The sequence below is a fragment of the Salmo trutta genome, unplaced genomic scaffold (genome assembly GCF_901001165.1).
Source record: "Salmo trutta unplaced genomic scaffold, fSalTru1.1, whole genome shotgun sequence".
Lineage (NCBI taxonomy): Eukaryota > Metazoa > Chordata > Actinopteri > Salmoniformes > Salmonidae > Salmo > Salmo trutta.
The window spans coordinates 282577-299708 of record NW_021822678.1 but is presented as its reverse complement, the minus strand read 5'-3'; the positions used below and the strand labels follow the sequence as shown (position 1 = coordinate 299708).

Sequence of the window (17132 nt, the reverse complement as noted above, 5' to 3'; positions counted from 1 at the left end):
GAGAGAGAGAGACAGAGAGAGAGAGAGGCACAGGAGAGAGAGAGGAGAGAGACAGAGAGAGGGAGAAGCAAGAGGACAGAGACTGAGCGCGGAGAGAGTGAGAGACAGAGACTTGAAGGACGGAGGATGAAGAGAGAGAGAGCAGAGGGACAGTTTGAGAGAGAGAGAGGGACAGAGGCCGGAGAGAGGAGAGAGGACAGAGGGGACGAAGAGAGGATCAGAAGAAGAGAGAGGGGGACAGAGAGAGATGAGGGGACAGAGAGAGAGAGAGGGACAGAGAGAGAGAGATCAGAGAGAGAGAGAGGGACAGCAAAAGAGACGGATCAGAGAGAGAGAGAGAGAGGGACCAGAGAGATTAGCAGTTAGTTAATAGTATCTCTTCTTGCAAATTCATCTCTGCACATCTCACTCACCAGTGTTTAATTGCTAAATTGTAATTATTTCGCCACCACGGCCTATTTATTAACTTACCTCCTTTATCTTACCTCAATTTCACAACTGTATATAGACTTTTCTATTGTGTTATTGACTGTACGTTTGTTTATCCCATGTGTAACTCTGTGTTGTTGTTTGTGTCACACTGCTTTGCTTTATCTTGGCCAGGTCACAGTTGTAAATGAGAACTTGTTCTCAACTAGCCTACCTGGTTAAATAAAGGTTTCATTAAAAAGTCTGGCAATAACTTAACTTTTCATTATTTAGACAGACTCCTCTAAATAATAAATATAATAAAATAAAAACAGTTAAATGCTAAGTACTATACATAGGTTTTATTTAAAAAATAACAATAGAACCTGTTTAGTACTATAATGGTATTTACTAACATAATATTATTACTATAATAGTTTCTAAACGTGTTCTAGGCTACCCTACCCTAGAATTAGGGTTCAGGATAAAATAGGTTATATGTAGGGTTAGAGTTTCTGTACAGCACTTTGTGACATCTGCTGATGTAAAACGGACTTTATAAATACATTAGATTGATTGTTAGGTTCAGGGTATTTAAAGAGATAAACTGTATGGGTTTATATCTCTCTTGCTCCTCCCTGTGGTCTTCTGTGGGAACTACATACCTCATTCACCACACTTGATAGGCTCATAATCTGAGGTAGCAACTGAGTCAGAGCTACAAATCAATGATCTCCACCAATCCATTAAGTTTACAACTCAGTGAACCTGCGCAGCATAATCTCTATTTGATGTCTACGAACCAACAGATTTCAACACATATCATATTACCCAGCAGCCATTTAGAAACAAATAAAAAAGGTTATTTCTTTTTTTTTCTTTCTTCTGACTGTTTAAATCGGACACATCTTGAAAAAGAGAACAGGGACATGCGATTTGTTGAGAATTTACACCTTTTTATATATAAAAAATATATATATACAGTTAACCATGACCAGAACATGTTTAACGTTTGAAGGCTTTGCGCCAACCATCCCTGTAGGCCACTACAATCTAAAACCAGGTGAACAGTGAGCTTCCTCACCAAGTAGCTGTAACCTAGTTAATAAGAAGTTACCTGAGGTAAACCTACAAGGATAGTTAATAATAAGTTACCTGAGGTAAACCTGCAAGGATAGTTAATAATAAGGTACCTGAGGAAAACCTACAAGGATAGTTAATAATAAGTTACCTGAGGTAAACCTACAAGGATAGTTAATAATAAGTTACCTGAGGTAAACCTACAAGGATAGTTAATAATAAGTTACCTGAGGTAAACCTACAAGGATAGTTAATAGTAAGTTACCTGAGGTAAACCTACAAGGATAGTTCATAATAAGTTACCTGAGGTAAACCTACAAGGTTAGTTAATAATAAGTTACCTAAGGTAAACCTACAAGGATAGTTAATAATAAGTTACCTGAGGTAAACCTACAAGGATAGTTAATAATAAGTTACCTGAGGTAAACCTACAAGGATAGTTAATAATAAGTTACCTGAGGTAAACCTACAAGGTTAGTTAATAATAAGTTACCTGAGGTAAACCTACAAGGATAGTTAATAATAAGTTACCTGAGGTAAACCTACAAGGATAGTTAATAATAAGTTACCTGAGGTAAACCTACATTGATAGTTAATAATAAGTTACCTGAGGTAAACCTACAAGGTTAGTTAATAATAAGTTACCTGAGGTAAACCTACAAGGATAGTTAATAATAAGTTACCTGAGGTAAACCTACAAGGATAGTTAATAATAAGTTACCTGAGGTAAACCTACAAGGATAGTTAATAATAAGTTACCTGAGGTAAACCTACAAGGATAGTTAATAATAAGTTACCTGAGGTAAACCTACAAGGTTAACGCGGGCTGGAAGAGAATTACTTCAAAACCACAGCAAACAGCTGGGATATATAGTAATATTATATATATAATATTATATCACTGGGCTCCTCTGTGCTAACAAACCCTGTGTACCACCCCTCCCCTGTTTAACCTTGAATTTCGTTCAGAAAAACACTTCCACATTTAGCAAAACGAACCAACTCTTAACGGATCTGTTCGGTGGTAATAAACGGAGGCAGATTAGACACCACTACTCTTGTCGAAATCAGCACCAACACAACCCCTCACATAAATCATACTGGTAACTAGCCGGGTAACAAGACTCACCTTTTACATTACCACAACCCCCGCCTTGTTCATTCTGGATACAGAGTGTATATGTTCCTCTCCCAACTGTTCACCGACCAGGATCAATAATTCCTCCACACCATTCTGGATACAGAGTGTATATGTTCCCACCTGTTCACCGACCAGGATCAATAATTCCTCCACACCATTCTGGATACAGAGTGTATATGTTCCTCTCCCACCTGTTCACCGACCAGGATCAATAATTCCTCCACACCATTCTGGATACAGAGTGTATATGTTCCTCTCCCACCTGTTCACCGACCAGGATCAATAATTCCTCCACACCATTCTGGATACAGAGTGTATATGTTCCTCTCCCACCTGTTCACCGACCAGGATCAATAATTCCTCCACACCATTCTCCACAACGCACCTGAAGAGACAGCGTTTCTTCTCCACTCGGTTGAGGCCATCAAACTACCCTACTCCCTCCTCAACTCTAACCGATAAACAGCGGAAACCGATAAACAAACCCTCCCACCATGAGAAAATACATTTGGAAAATAGGCAAAAGAATAGCTGCTTCTTCACGAACCACAAAACCTCACGTTACCAACTTCTTCTTCTTCTATGGTATAATGGAGGTCCTCAAACCAACGTTAAAGGAGCATGGCGCCTCCTACTGTGCTGGAGTGTGTTCAATCACGGTTTACACCATTTCTAAATCCTCCTACCTAACTCAGTACTTCTGAGAAAATAAAAAAGAGCCCTACAAACCTGAATGTGCTGGGACCCAGCAGAATCTCACTACTACACCCCTATAAATGATCTCTCATTTCTCCATAATAACATTGATACCTACAACTGTCCAACCAAAACCACTGCCTTGTCTACTAGTATATTCCCAACAGTCATCTAGAACAGTAGCAGTGGGATGCTCAACCTCACAGCCTTGCAACCCAATAAGCTAATGACAATTTTCTTACGCCGTATACCCAAAGGCATCTCACCTGCCTCCACTAGTAAGACACATACAGATGTTGATTTAAATGCACCAATACATATCCTTAAAGCTATATACTGGATTCTGTCCAGCTTAAGTCTTTGCTGCTGTTCCATAAACTATACACCCGTAATCAATTGTCGTCCTGATCAGAGCTCTATAAATATCCATCAACGATTGTCTGTCAGCATCCCATTCATAACCAGAGACCCACACAACCAACTACCATGAAAGTGATGGAATGAGAGAGAGAGACATCGTTACAACACTGTACATAGACATAATATAAAATTTCTTCTTCTTTGGAGTTTAACGGCGGTTGGCATCCAATATGTTGTATTACTGCCCCCAACTGGACTATAATATAAATCTATTTTACTTTGTGATACAAAATGGGAAAAGGGGAAATTATGATAATACTAAATAAAACCCTTCCAACTAAAGGACTACTTTGACCCTATCTGCTCCTGCACCAGGCCAACTAACCCTACACTCATTAAAACCCACTACCCCATTCCACTACTTTGACCCTATCTGCTCCTGCACCAGGCCAACTAACCCTACACTCATTAAAACCCACTACCCCCATTCCACTACTTTGACCCTATCTGCTCCTGCACCAGGCCAACTAACCCTACACTCATTAAAACCCACTACCCCATTCCACTACTTTGACCCAATCTGCTCCTGCACCAGGCCAACTAACCCTACACTCATTAAAACCCACTACCCCATTCCACTACTTTGACCCTATCTGCTCCTGCACCAGGCCAACTAACCCTACACTCATTAAAACCCACTACCCCATTCCACTACTTTGACCCTATCTGCTCCTGCACCAGGCCAACTAACCCTACACTCATTAAAACCCACTACCCCATTCCACTACTTTGACCCTATCTGCTCCTGCACCAGGCCAACTAACACTACACTCATTAAAACCCACTACCCCATTCCACTACTTTGACCCTATCTGCTCCTGCACCAGGCCAACTAACCCTACACTCATTAAAACCCACTACCCCCATTCCACTACTTTGACCCTATCTGCTCCTGCACCAGGCCAACTAACCCTACACTCATTAAAACCCACTACCCCATTCCACTACTTTGACCCTATCTGCTCCTGCACCAGGCCAACTAACCCTACACTCATTAAAACCCACTACCCCATTCCACTACTTTGACCCTATCTGCTCCTGCACCAGGCCAACTAACCCTACACTCATTAAAACCCACTACCCCATTCCACTACTTTGACCCTATCTGCTCCTGCACCAGGCCAACTAACCCTACACTCATTAAAACCCACTACCCCATTCCACTACTTTGACCCTATCTGCTCCTGCACCAGGCCAACTAACCCTACACTCATTAAAACCCACTACCCCATTCCACTACTTTGACCCTATCTGCTCCTGCACCAGGCCAACGGCCTGGGAGGACAGGACACCACCACTCAACACACCCTGGAACTCTTCTGAAGTCAAATCTAGTATGACCAAATACTTCTCTGCAGCTGCCACCAAAACATATTTTTTTCTGTGATTTCCATTCCATTTCTGCGGTACAGTTGATAACCATTTGCTATGAACACTAAGAAGCCAACCTTACTGAAGCATATATCACTGGTTGGCCCATCCCTCTGTGCTGTCACAGATCTACTACTCACAGGGATCCTCTCAGGATCCCTCAGCCTTGACCCATCCTCCTCTACTTTCTCCACTGCCTCAGCAGTGACAACCTGTTCCCAACAGTGGGGTCAGTGGGATTGGATAGGGGCCCCTCTACCTCTCTCTCTCTCTCTCTCTGATTGGAGGAGACAGGTGAAATGGTGTGTCTCCTCTGGTCAACAATACTCACCTTGAGAGACTTCACAGCCTGTTGGAGCTCCTTCAGCTCCTTCTCTCTCTCCTGGAATCTCTGCTGGACCTTCTGCTGACTCATCCCCAGCTGCCTCTGTGGAGAATCACTCTTCAATGAGCTATCAAGCTTTATTAGTCCAGTAGATCAATAGTATAGTAATGTGACATAGGGCCCATAGAGAGGAAGGTCTAAAAAATGGATGGTCCATTTACTAAATGATATTTATTTGTTGCTATGTGAATGATTATAGTTTGTATGGTAGGACTACATGTATCAACAGGTTGAGACTGAACTTTGGACTCATAAAAGGCCATTCAGAATGATAATAGTGTTTGACATTATAAAATGGTGATACATCTGGAGAATCTGGGTTAACATATCAATATACTCAAGGTTTGTGTTCATATTTGTTCTGCTGAGGATCCATTTCATTTCAATGATCTCATATTCAAACAGCCTTAGTTCCTACTGTATCTTTAATTCTTTGTTTATCAGACAGTCACCAACAAGTTGTTCTGGTCTTACCTGTTTCTCAGTCCTCTCTGCTGCAGCTGACACTGTATCATGGCCTTTATGTTCATCCATCACACACTGATAACAGATACACTGCTGATCGGTACGACAGTAAACCTCCAGCAGTTTGTCATGATGAGAGCAGATCTTCTCCTGTAGTTGTGCGGTGGCTTTGACCAGCTTGTGCTTCTTCAAAGCAGGAGATTCGTAGTGAGGTTGGAGGTGAGTCTCACAGTAAGAGGCCAGACACACCAGACAGGACATGAGGGCTTTCTGCTTTCTGGTCCCAGTGCAGAAATCACACGCCACATCTCTAGGTCCAGCATAGTACAGAGCAGGAGGGGGAGCAGCCTGGAGTCCTGTCTTCCTCAGTTTCTCCACCAGCTCAGCCAACATGTTATTTTTACTCAGCGTAGGCCTCGGACTGAAGGTCTGTCTGCACTGAGGACAGCTATAGACCCCTTTCAGAACATCCTGATCCCAGCAGCCCTCAATACAGCTCCTACAGTAACTGTGTCCACAGGGGATGGTGACTGGTTCCTTCAGTAGATCCAGACAGACAGAACAACATAACTGGTCCTGGTCCAGCAGAACTCCCTGTTGAGCCATTTGGACGGTTGTTCACTCTCACACAGACAGACAACACAGAGACTCAGATCAGTTTCGTTTCCTCAGAAGAGAGTTTGTGGGAGGGGGAGGGATTTCCTGGTTCTGCCAGAGGGGTGGGGTTAGAGGGAGGGAGGGAGGGGTTAGAGGGAGGGAGGAAGAGAGAGAGGAACTGCATGCAACATCAAGAGGGAGACAAATAATTTTGTTCCAATGTTAGAGCCCTTAACATGGAACAAATGACATAATGAATCTTAAAATGTGAGTTGTTAGAATATATGAAGGTTAACAGTTTTCTATGAAGTACGTATGTATCATTATTTTAATCACCTTTATAATGCCTTATAAATCAATAAGTCCCGAGGAGGTGTGATATATGGTTATTATACAGAACCACGGCTAAGGGCTGTTCTTAGACAAGACACAACACGGATTGAAAATTATCTAACACTTTCAACAATACAATCACATTTTATTTTATTGGTTTCATACACATATTTATCAGATGTTATTGTGGGTGTAGTGAAATGTTTGTGTTCCTAGCTCCAACAGTGCAGTAATATCTAACAATGCTTGTGTTCCTAGCTCACAGAGGGCAAATCTAAAAAGAAATACAGTATATACATATGAAGTGGACAGCAGTAGTTATATAGAATACAGTATATACATATGAAGTGGACAGCAGTAGTTATATAGAATACAGTATATACATATGAAGTGGACAGCAGTAGTTATATAGAATACAGTATATACATATGAAGTGGACAGCAGTAGTTATATAGGATGAACCAGGACTAGAATACAGTATATACATATGAAGTAGACAGCAGTAGTTATATAGGATGAACCAGGACTAGAATACAGTATATACATATGAAGTGGACAGCAGTAGTTATATAGGATGAACCAGGACTAGAATACAGTATATACATATGAAGTGGACAGCAGTAGTTATATAGGATGAACCAGGACTAGAATGCAGTATATACATATGAAGTAGACAGCAGTAGTTATATAGAATACAGTATATACATATGAAGTGAACAGCAGTAGTTATATAGAATACAGTATATACATTTTTATTTATTTCACCTTTATTTAACCAGGTAGGCAAGTTGAGAACAAGTTCTCATTTACAATTGCGACCTGGCCAAGATAAAGCAAAGCAGTTCGACACATACAACAACACAGAGTTACACATGGAGTAAACAAACATACAATCAATTATACAGTAGAAAAATAAGTCTATATATAATATATAATATATAATAAAACACTGGAATGGTAGATTTGTAGTAGAAGAAAGTGCAAAGTAGACATAGAAATAATGGGATGCAAAGGAGCAAAATAAATAAATAAATAAAATAAATACAATAGGGGAAGAAGTAGTTGGGCTAAATTATAGATGGGCTATGTACAGGTGCAGTAATCTGTGAGCTGCTCTGACAGCTGGTGCTTAAAGCTAGTGAGGGAGATAAGTGTCTCCAGCTTCAGAGATTTTTGTAGTTCGTTCCAGTCATTGGCAGCATAGAACTGGAAGGAGAGACGGCCAAAGGAGGAAATGGCTTTGTGGGTGACCAGAGAGATCCCTGACCTTATCTTCTCTCAAGAAGATGTCTGGTAGGCCCATTTAAATACCTTTTTTGGACATTTCAAGATAGCAGATGTTTGAGTTGGGTCTATTAACACAGCTGTGAGTTGTTATTTTTTTCATTTTTTTCATTTTTGACAAAATGAGCACTCCTGGAAGTGACAGATTTTGACTCATATTGAGTGATAAGACTGAGCTATTTAAAAACACTTTTTCAACATTTCAAGATAGCAGTTAGTTCAGTTTGATCTTATTAAAGACAGCTGTATATTCTTTTTTTTGACCCAAGAATATTCTATGTTCACGCCCACTTTTTTTGCACTATGTTTGAAGGCTGTCAACTTCTTGTCAGGAGGAGAATCACTTAGCCTTTCAACTAATTTTCAAATGATAGGATGCCTATTTAAAAACACTTTTTCAACATTTCAAGATAGCAGTTAGTTCAGTTTGATCTTATTAAAGACAGCTGTATCATTTTTTTATTCATTTTGACATATTGTTTGGGACCACTTTTTTTGCTCTGTTTGAAGGCTGTCAGCTTCTTCTCAGGAAGAGAATCCCTTAGCCTTTCGACTAATTTTGGGTTAGTTCGACTAATTTTGGGTTAGTTCTCTCAAGAAGAACTTACCCATCTCAACATGACAGAAAGTAAGACAGGGAAACCAATCTCAACATGACAGAAAGTAAGACAGGAGAACCTATTTCAACATGACGGAGAGTAAAGTCAGTCAGGAGTCCCTGACCTTATCTTCTCTCAAGAAGACGTCTGGTAGGCCCATTTAAATACCTTTTTTGGACATTTCAAGATAGCAGATATTTGAGTTGGGTCTATTAACACAGCTGTGAGTTGTTCATTTTTTCATTTTTTCATTTTTGACAAAATGAGCACTCCTGGAAGTGACAGATTTTGACTCATATTGAGTGATAAGACTGAGCTATTTAAAAACACTTTTTCAACATTTCAAGATAGCAGTTAGTTCAGTTTGATCTTATTAAAGACAGCTGTATCATTTTTTTATTCATTTTGACATATTGTTTGGGACCAGTTTTTTTGCTATGTTTGAAGGCTGTCAGCTTCTTCTCAGGAGGAGAATCACTTAGCCTTTCAACTATGTATTTAGGTAGAGGGGTGTTTGGTTTATGTGTTCCGGGGTTTGTTAGTCTATGTTCTATGTTAGTGTATTTCTATGTTCTGTCTTGTCTATTGTAGTTCTATGTTTAGTTAATTGGGGTTGGACCTTCAATTGGAGGCAGCTGGTTATCGTTGCCTCTGATTGAAGGTCCTATAATTAGGAGTTTGTTTGTCATGGGGGTTTTGTGGCAGATTGTTGCTGTGTATAGCTTTGTGCCTTACTGGCCTGTTCTTTGTTTTGGTTTTTCCTTCTTTCTCCTTTAATAAAAGAAGATGAGTGTACATTTTCCCGCTGCGTCTTGGTCTAAACCCTACGACACCTGTGACATTTACATTAGGGTGTATTGTTAGATACTACTGCACTGTTGGAACCAGGAACACAAGCATTTCACTACACCCACAATAACATCTACTAAATATGTGTATGAGACCAATAACATTTTTATTTGATTGTATTTGTGAAAGTGTTACATAATTCTCAATCCGCTTTGCGTGGTGCCTAAAAACAGCACTTAGCCGTGGTGCTGTATATTAGCCATATACTGTCACCACTTCCACCGAAGTCATTTCCTCTCCTTGTTCGGCGGTCGGCGTCACCGGTCTTCTAGTCATTGTCGATCCACTTTTTCATTTTCCATTTGTTTTGTCTTGTTTTCTTACACATCTGGTTTCCATTTCCATCATGAATTGTTGTGTATTTAACCCTCTGTTCCCCCCATGTCCTTGTGTGAAATTGTTTGTTTGTAAGTGCTTGTACTCTGTTACTGGTGCGCATCGGGTTTTGTTCCCATGTAGGTTCGTTTTGTATTAAACTGCTCCGGCTATTACCCATCTCTGCTCTCCTGCGTCTGACTTCACTGCCACCAGGTCCGCAATCCTTACATATACCACACCTCCTCAGGCCTTATTGCTTATTAGAACACATAAGTGTATTATAAGGCATTTTAAAGGTCATTAAAATAATTATAATATGTACTTCATAGAAACTGTTACCCTTTATATTCTAATAACTCACATTTTAAGATTCATTATTTCATTTATTCCATGTTAAGGGCTCTAACCAAGGAACAAGACTATTTGTCTCCCTCTTGCTGTTGCATGCAGTTCCTCTCTCTCTTCCTCCCTCCCTCTAACCCCACCCCTCTGGCAGAACCAGGAAGTCCATCCCCCTTCACAAACTCTCTTCTGAGGAAACGAAACTGATCTGAGTCTCTGTGTCGTCTGTCTGTGTGAGAGTGAATAACCGTCCAAATGGCTCAACAGGGAGTTCTGCTGGACCAGGACCAGTTCTGTTGTTCTGTCTGTCTGGATCTACTGAAGGAACCAGTCACCATCCCCTGTGGACACAGTTACTGTAGGAGCTGTATTGAGGGCTGCTGGGATCAGGATGTTCTGAAAGGGGTCTATAGCTGTCCTCAGTGCAGACAGACCTTCAGTCCGAGGCCTACGCTGAGTAAAAATAACATGTTGGCTGAGCTGGTGGAGAAACTGAGGAAGACAGGACTCCAGGCTGCTCCCCCTCCTGCTCTGTACTATGCTGGACCTAGAGATGTGGCGTGTGATTTCTGCACTGGGACCAGAAAGCAGAAAGCCCTCATGTCCTGTCTGGTGTGTCTGGCCTCTTACTGTGAGACTCACCTCCAACCTCACTACGAATCTCCTGCTTTGAAGAAGCACAAGCTGGTCAAAGCCACCGCACAACTACAGGAGAAGATCTGCTCTCATCATGACAAACTGCTGGAGGTTTACTGTCGTACCGATCAGCAGTGTATCTGTTATCAGTGTGTGATGGATGAACATAAAGGCCATGATACAGTGTCAGCTGCAGCAGAGAGGACTGAGAAACAGGTAAGACCAGAACAACTTGTTGGTGACTGTCTGATAAACAAAGAATTAAAGATACAGTAGGAACTAAGGCTGTTTGAATATGAGATCATTGAAATGAAATGGATCCTCAGCAGAACAAATATGAACACAAACCTTGAGTATATTGATATGTTAACCCAGATTCTCCAGATGTATCACCATTTTATAATGTCAAACACTATTATCATTCTGAATGGCCTTTTATGAGTCCAAAGTTCAGTCTCAACCTGTTGATACATGTAGTCCTACCATACAAACTATAATCATTCACATAGCAACAAATAAATATCATTTAGTAAATGGACCATCCATTTTTTAGACCTTCCTCTCTATGGGCCCTATGTCACATTACTATACTATTGATCTACTGGACTAATAAAGCTTGATAGCTCATTGAAGAGTGATTCTCCACAGAGGCAGCTGGGGATGAGTCAGCAGAAGGTCCAGCAGAGATCCCAGGAGAGAGAGAAGGAGCTGAAGGAGCTCCAACAGGCTGTGGAGTCTCTCAAGGTGAGTATTGTTGACCAGAGGAGACACACCATTTCACCTGTCTCCTCCAGTCAGAGAGAGAGAGAGAGAGAGAGGTAGAGGGGCCCCTATCCAATCCCACTGACCCCACTGTTGGGAACAGGTTGTCACCGCTGAGGCATTGAAGAAAGTAGAGGAGGATGGGTCAAGGCTGAGGGATCCTGAGAGGATCCCTGTGAGTAGTAGATCTGTGACAGCACAGAGGGATGGGCCAACCAGTGATATATGCTTCAGTAAGGTTGGCTTCTTAGTGTTCATAGCAAATGGTTATCAACTGTACCGCAGAAATGGAATGGAAATCACAGAAAGAAAATGTGTTTTGGTGGCAGCTGCAGGGAAGTATTTGGTCATACTAGATTTGACTTCAGAAGAGTTCCAGGGTGTGTTGAGTGGTGGTGTCCCGTCCTCCCAGGCCGTTGGCCTGGTGCAGGAGCAGATAGGGTCAAAGTAGTGGAATGGGGGTAGTGGGTTTTAATGAGTGTAGGGTTAGTTGGCCTGGTGCAGGAGCAGATAGGGTCAAAGTAGTGGAATGGGGTAGTGGGTTTTAATGAGTGTAGGGTTAGTTGGCCTGGTGCAGGAGCAGATAGGGTCAAAGTAGTGGAATGGGGTAGTGGGTTTTAATGAGTGTAGGGTTAGTTGGCCTGGTGCAGGAGCAGATAGGGTCAAAGTAGTGGAATGGGGTAGTGGGTTTTAATGAGTGTAGGGTTAGTTGGCCTGGTGCAGGAGCAGATAGGGTCAAAGTAGTGGAATGGGGTAGTGGGTTTTAATGAGTGTAGGGTTAGTTGGCCTGGTGCAGGAGCAGATAGGGTCAAAGTAGTGGAATGGGGTAGTGGGTTTTAATGAGTGTAGGGTTAGTTGGCCTGGTGCAGGAGCAGATAGGGTCAAAGTAGTGGAATGGGGTAGTGGGTTTTAATGAGTGTAGGGTTAGTTGGCCTGGTGCAGGAGCAGATAGGGTCAAAGTAGTGGAATGGGGTAGTGGGTTTATAATGAGTGTAGGGTTAGTTGGCCTGGTGCAGGAGCAGATAGGGTCAAAGTAGTGGAATGGGGTAGTGGGTTTTAATGAGTGTAGGGTTAGTTGGCCTGGTGCAGGAGCAGATAGGGTCAAAGTAGTGGAATGGGGTAGTGGGTTTTAATGAGTGTAGGGTTAGTTGGCCTGGTGCAGGAGCAGATAGGGTCAAAGTAGTGGAATGGGGTAGTGTGTTTTAATGAGTGTAGGGTTAGTTGGCCTGGTGCAGGAGCAGATAGGGTCAAAGTAGTGGAATGGGGTAGTGGGTTTTAATGAGTGTAGGGTTAGTTGGCCTGGTGCAGGAGCAGATAGGGTCAAAGTAGTGGAATGGGGTAGTGGGTTTTAATGAGTGTAGGGTTAGTTGGCCTGGTGCAGGAGCAGATAGGGTCAAAGTAGTGGAATGGGGTAGTGGGTTTTAATGAGTGTAGGGTTAGTTGGCCTGGTGCAGGAGCAGATAGGGTCAAAGTAGTGGAATGGGGTAGTGGGTTTTAATGAGTGTAGGGTTAGTTGGCCTGGTGCAGGAGCAGATAGGGTCAAAGTAGTGGAATGGGGTAGTGGGTTTTAATGAGTGTAGGGTTAGTTGGCCTGGTGCAGGAGCAGATAGGGTCAAAGTAGTGGAATGGGGTAGTGGGTTTTAATGAGTGTAGGGTTAGTTGGCCTGGTGCAGGAGCAGATAGGGTCAAAGTAGTGGAATGGGGTAGTGGGTTTTAATGAGTGTAGGGTTAGTTGGCCTGGTGCAGGAGCAGATAGGGTCAAAGTAGTGGAATGGGGTAGTGGGTTTTAATGAGTGTAGGTTAGTTAGAAGGGTGTTTTTTAGTATTATCATAATTTCCCCTTTTCCCATTTTGTATCCCATAATATCATGGATTTATATTATAGTCCAGTTGAGGCAGGTGAGATGCCTTGGGATATACGACGTAATAAATTGACATTATCTTATTGGGTTGAAAGGCTGTGAGGTTGAGCATCCCACTGCTACTGTTCTAGATGACTGTTGGGAATATACTAGTAGACAAGGCAGTGGTTTTGGTTGGACAGTTGGAAAGCTTGCTGATGAGAGTAGTTTCAGGGAGTTGGAGGTTGGCCCTTTCTGTGGTGATAGGGGATGTTCCTCCATGGTTACTCCCAGATCCTGTTGTTGATCTAACCTTGGTAGACAAAAGGAAAGATTGGGTCAGAAGTCAGTGATAAAGGGAAACTGGTTGACAATTACATTGGTAGAAGTTGTTATGCTTTTTTACCTCTTTTCACAGATGGATCCAAGGGCCCAGATAGTGGGCCCACAGGAGCAGATGTTTACCTTCCTGAATGTGATGTGCAGATATGTAGAAGACTAACAGATGAACTGCCAGTGTCTCTGTCTCTCTCTCTCTCTGTCCCTCTCTACTCTCTCTGTCTCTCTCTCTCTCTGTCCCTCTCTACTCTCTCTGTCCCTCTCTCCTCTCTCTCTCTGTCTCTCTCTCTCTCTCTCTCTCTCTCTCTCTCTCTCTCTATGTCCCTCTCTCTCTCTCTCTCTGTCCCTCTCTCTCTCTCTCTCTCTCTCTCTGTGTCTCTCTCTCTCTGTGTCTCTCTCTCTCTCTGTCCCTCTCTCTCTCTCTCTCTCTCTCTCTCTTAACAGTGCTCTGCACAGGCAGCAGTGGAGGACAGTGATCAGATCTTTACTGAGCTGATCCGCTCCATTGAGAGAAGGAGCTCTGAGGTGAAGGAGCTGATCAGAGCCCAAGAGAAGGATCAAGTGAGTGAAGCTGAAGGAGTCCTGGAGCAACTGAAGCAGGAGATAGCTGAGCTGAGGAAGAGCAGCACTGAGCTGGAGCAGCTCTCACACACAGAGGATCACATCCATTTCCTCCAGGTAACTAAACTGTCTTGTTACATGTGATATGAAATTAACTTCATGTGAAACTATTCATCTCAATCATTATGTTGTCCTCTCTGTCCCTCTGTCTGTGTCCCCCCTCTCTCTCTCTCCCTCTCTCTCTCTCTGTCCCTCTCTCCCTCTCTCTCTGTCCCTCTGTCTGTGTCCCCCCCTCTCTCTGTCTCCCTCTCTCTCTGTGTCCCTCTCTCTCTCTGTGTCCCTCTCTGTCCCTCTGTCTCTCTCTGTTTCTCTGTGTCTCTCTGTGTCCCTCTCTCTCTGTGTCCCTCTCTCTCTGTGTCCCTCTCTCTCTGTGTCCCCCTGTCCCTCTGTCTGTGTCCCCCCCTCTCTCTGTCTGTGTCCCCCCCTCTCTCTGTGTCTCTCTCTGGGTCTCTCTGTCCCTCTCTCTCTCTGGCCCTCTGTGTCTCTCTCTCTCTCTGTCCCTCTCTCTGTGTCCCTCTCTCTGTGTCCCTCTCTCTGTCTCTCTCGGTGTCCCTCTCTCTGTGTCCCCCTCTCTCTGGGTCTCTGTGTCCCCCTCTCTCTCTCTCTCTCTCTCTCTGTTCCTCTGTCTCTCTCTTTCTGTGTCTCTCTGTCTCTATCTCTCTCTCTCTCTCTCTCTCTCTGTCTCTCTCTCTCTCTCTCTCTGTCTCTCTCTGTCACTGTCTCTCTCTCTCCAGAGTTATCAGTCTCTCTCCAGTATCAGTGTATCTTCAGACTTACCCAGCATCGTTGTCCGTCCTCTTCAGTACTTTGGAGATGTGAGTAAGACCGTGTCTGAACTGAGAGAGAAACTAGAAGACTTCCTTAAAGGAGAATGGACCAAGATCTCCACTACAGGTGTGTTGAAAACAATCAGAACATCAACTTTAGACCATTGAAAGTTCCCTACTAGTCGTATACATGTGGAATATGGTATGATGATAACATTCCCTCTCTCTGTCAATGTGTTTGTGTGTCTGTAGTGAATATAGTGGATGTTTTACTGCCTCCAGAGCCCAAGACCAGAGAACAGTTGTTACAATGTGAGTCTCTTTATTGTGAAGTAACTAACAGTCTCTTTTTACTGCCACTCCTAACAATCCCTCTAGAAATATATAGCAATAGTAGATCTAATCAAAGACTGTATCTATCTGACTCCTCATATTTCTCTGATTTGATCTCTGCTGTGCTCTAATCAAAGACAGGGTAGATACAGTATCTGACTTAACTTATTGTTCTGACTCCCCTCATTGGTCTCTGCTCTTCTCCCAGATTCCTGTCAGCTCACACTGGACCCAAACACGGCAGGCACACGCCTCTCTCTGTCTGAAGGGAACAGAAAGGTGACCTTTACAGGCCAAGTTCAACCATATCCTGACCATCCAGACAGATTCACCAACCAGTGGCAGGTTCTGTGTAGAGAGGGTCTGTCTGGACGCTGTTACTGGGAGGTGGAGTGGAGTGGGGAGTGGGTTATTACAGCAGTCTCATATAAAGACATCAGCAGAACAGGGTCAGATAATAGATTTGGATTCAATAACAAGTCCTGGAGATTATTGTGCTATAGAGGTGGTTATTGTTTCAGACACAATAATGTTGAGACTAAAGTATCAGGCCCTCAGTCCTCCAGAGTAGGAGTGTACCTGGATCACAAGGCAGGTACTCTGTCCTTCTACAGTGTCTCTGACACAATGACCCTCCTCCACAGAGTCCAGACCACATTCACTCAGCCCCTCTATCCTGGGTTTAATCTCTGTTATAGTACTGCTGAGCTGGTTAAACTGTAGTAGGGTCCACATAGATACTAGTCATGCTGGTGTAGTCTATAGCTGAGCTGGTTAAACTGTAGTAGGGTCCACATAGATACTAGTCATGCTGGTGTAGTCTATAGCTGAGCTGGTTAAACTGTAGTAGGGTCCACATAGATACTAGTCATGCTGGTGTAGTCAATAGCTGAGCTGGTTAAACTGTAGTAGGGTCCACATAGATACTAGTCATGCTGGTGTAGTCTATAGCTGAGCTGGTTAAACTGTAGTAGGGTCCACATAGATACTAGTCATGCTGGTGTAGTCTATAGCTGAGCTTGTTTAAACTGTAGTAGGGTCCACATAGATACTAGTCATGCTGGTGTAGTCTATAGCTGAGCTGGTTAAACTGTAGTAGGGTCCACATAGATACTAGTCACGCTGGTGTAGTCTATAGCTGAGCTGGTTAAACTGTAGTAGGGTCCACATAGATACTAGTCATGCTGGTGTAGTCTATAGCTGAGCTGGTTAAACTGTAGTAGGGTCCACATAGATACTAGTCATGCTGGTGTAGTCTATAGCTGAGCTGGTTAAACTGTAGTAGGGTCCACATAGATACTAGTCATGCTGGTGTAGTCTATAGCTGAGCTGGTTAAACTGTAGTATGGTCCACATAGATACTAGTCATGCTGGTGTAGTCTATAGCTGAGCTGGTTAAACTGTAGTAGGGTCCACATAGATACTAGTCATGCTGGTGTAGTCTATAGCTGAGCTGGTTAAACTGTAGTAGGGTCCACATAGATACTAGTCATGCTGGTGTAGTCTATAGCTGAGCTGGTTAAACTGTAGTAGGGTCCCACATAG

General features: G+C 42.9%; 2 protein-coding genes across 2 annotated transcripts in view; one reads left to right on the top strand and one right to left on the bottom strand.

Moving 5' to 3' along the window:
- Positions 1–6572, bottom strand: part of LOC115183209 (tripartite motif-containing protein 16-like) — a 9473-nt gene extending 2901 nt beyond the window's left edge. Inside the window, exons 1-2 of the mRNA XM_029744547.1 lie at positions 5976–6572; positions 5448–5543 (exon numbers count right to left, since the gene is read on the bottom strand). Coding sequence (XP_029600407.1) covers positions 5448–5543; positions 5976–6572 — 693 coding nt within the window. The remainder of the gene's footprint in view (positions 1–5447; positions 5544–5975) is intronic.
- Positions 6573–10232: 3660 nt separating this feature from the next.
- On the top strand, positions 10233–16310 carry LOC115183207 (tripartite motif-containing protein 16). Its single transcript, XM_029744546.1, has 6 exons — positions 10233–11140; positions 11573–11668; positions 14311–14544; positions 15222–15381; positions 15507–15566; positions 15796–16310. Exons 1-6 carry the CDS (start codon positions 10544–10546, stop codon positions 16308–16310), a joined length of 1662 nt encoding a protein of 553 aa, XP_029600406.1. The 5' UTR covers positions 10233–10543.
- Positions 16311–17132: the final 822 nt, after the last annotated feature.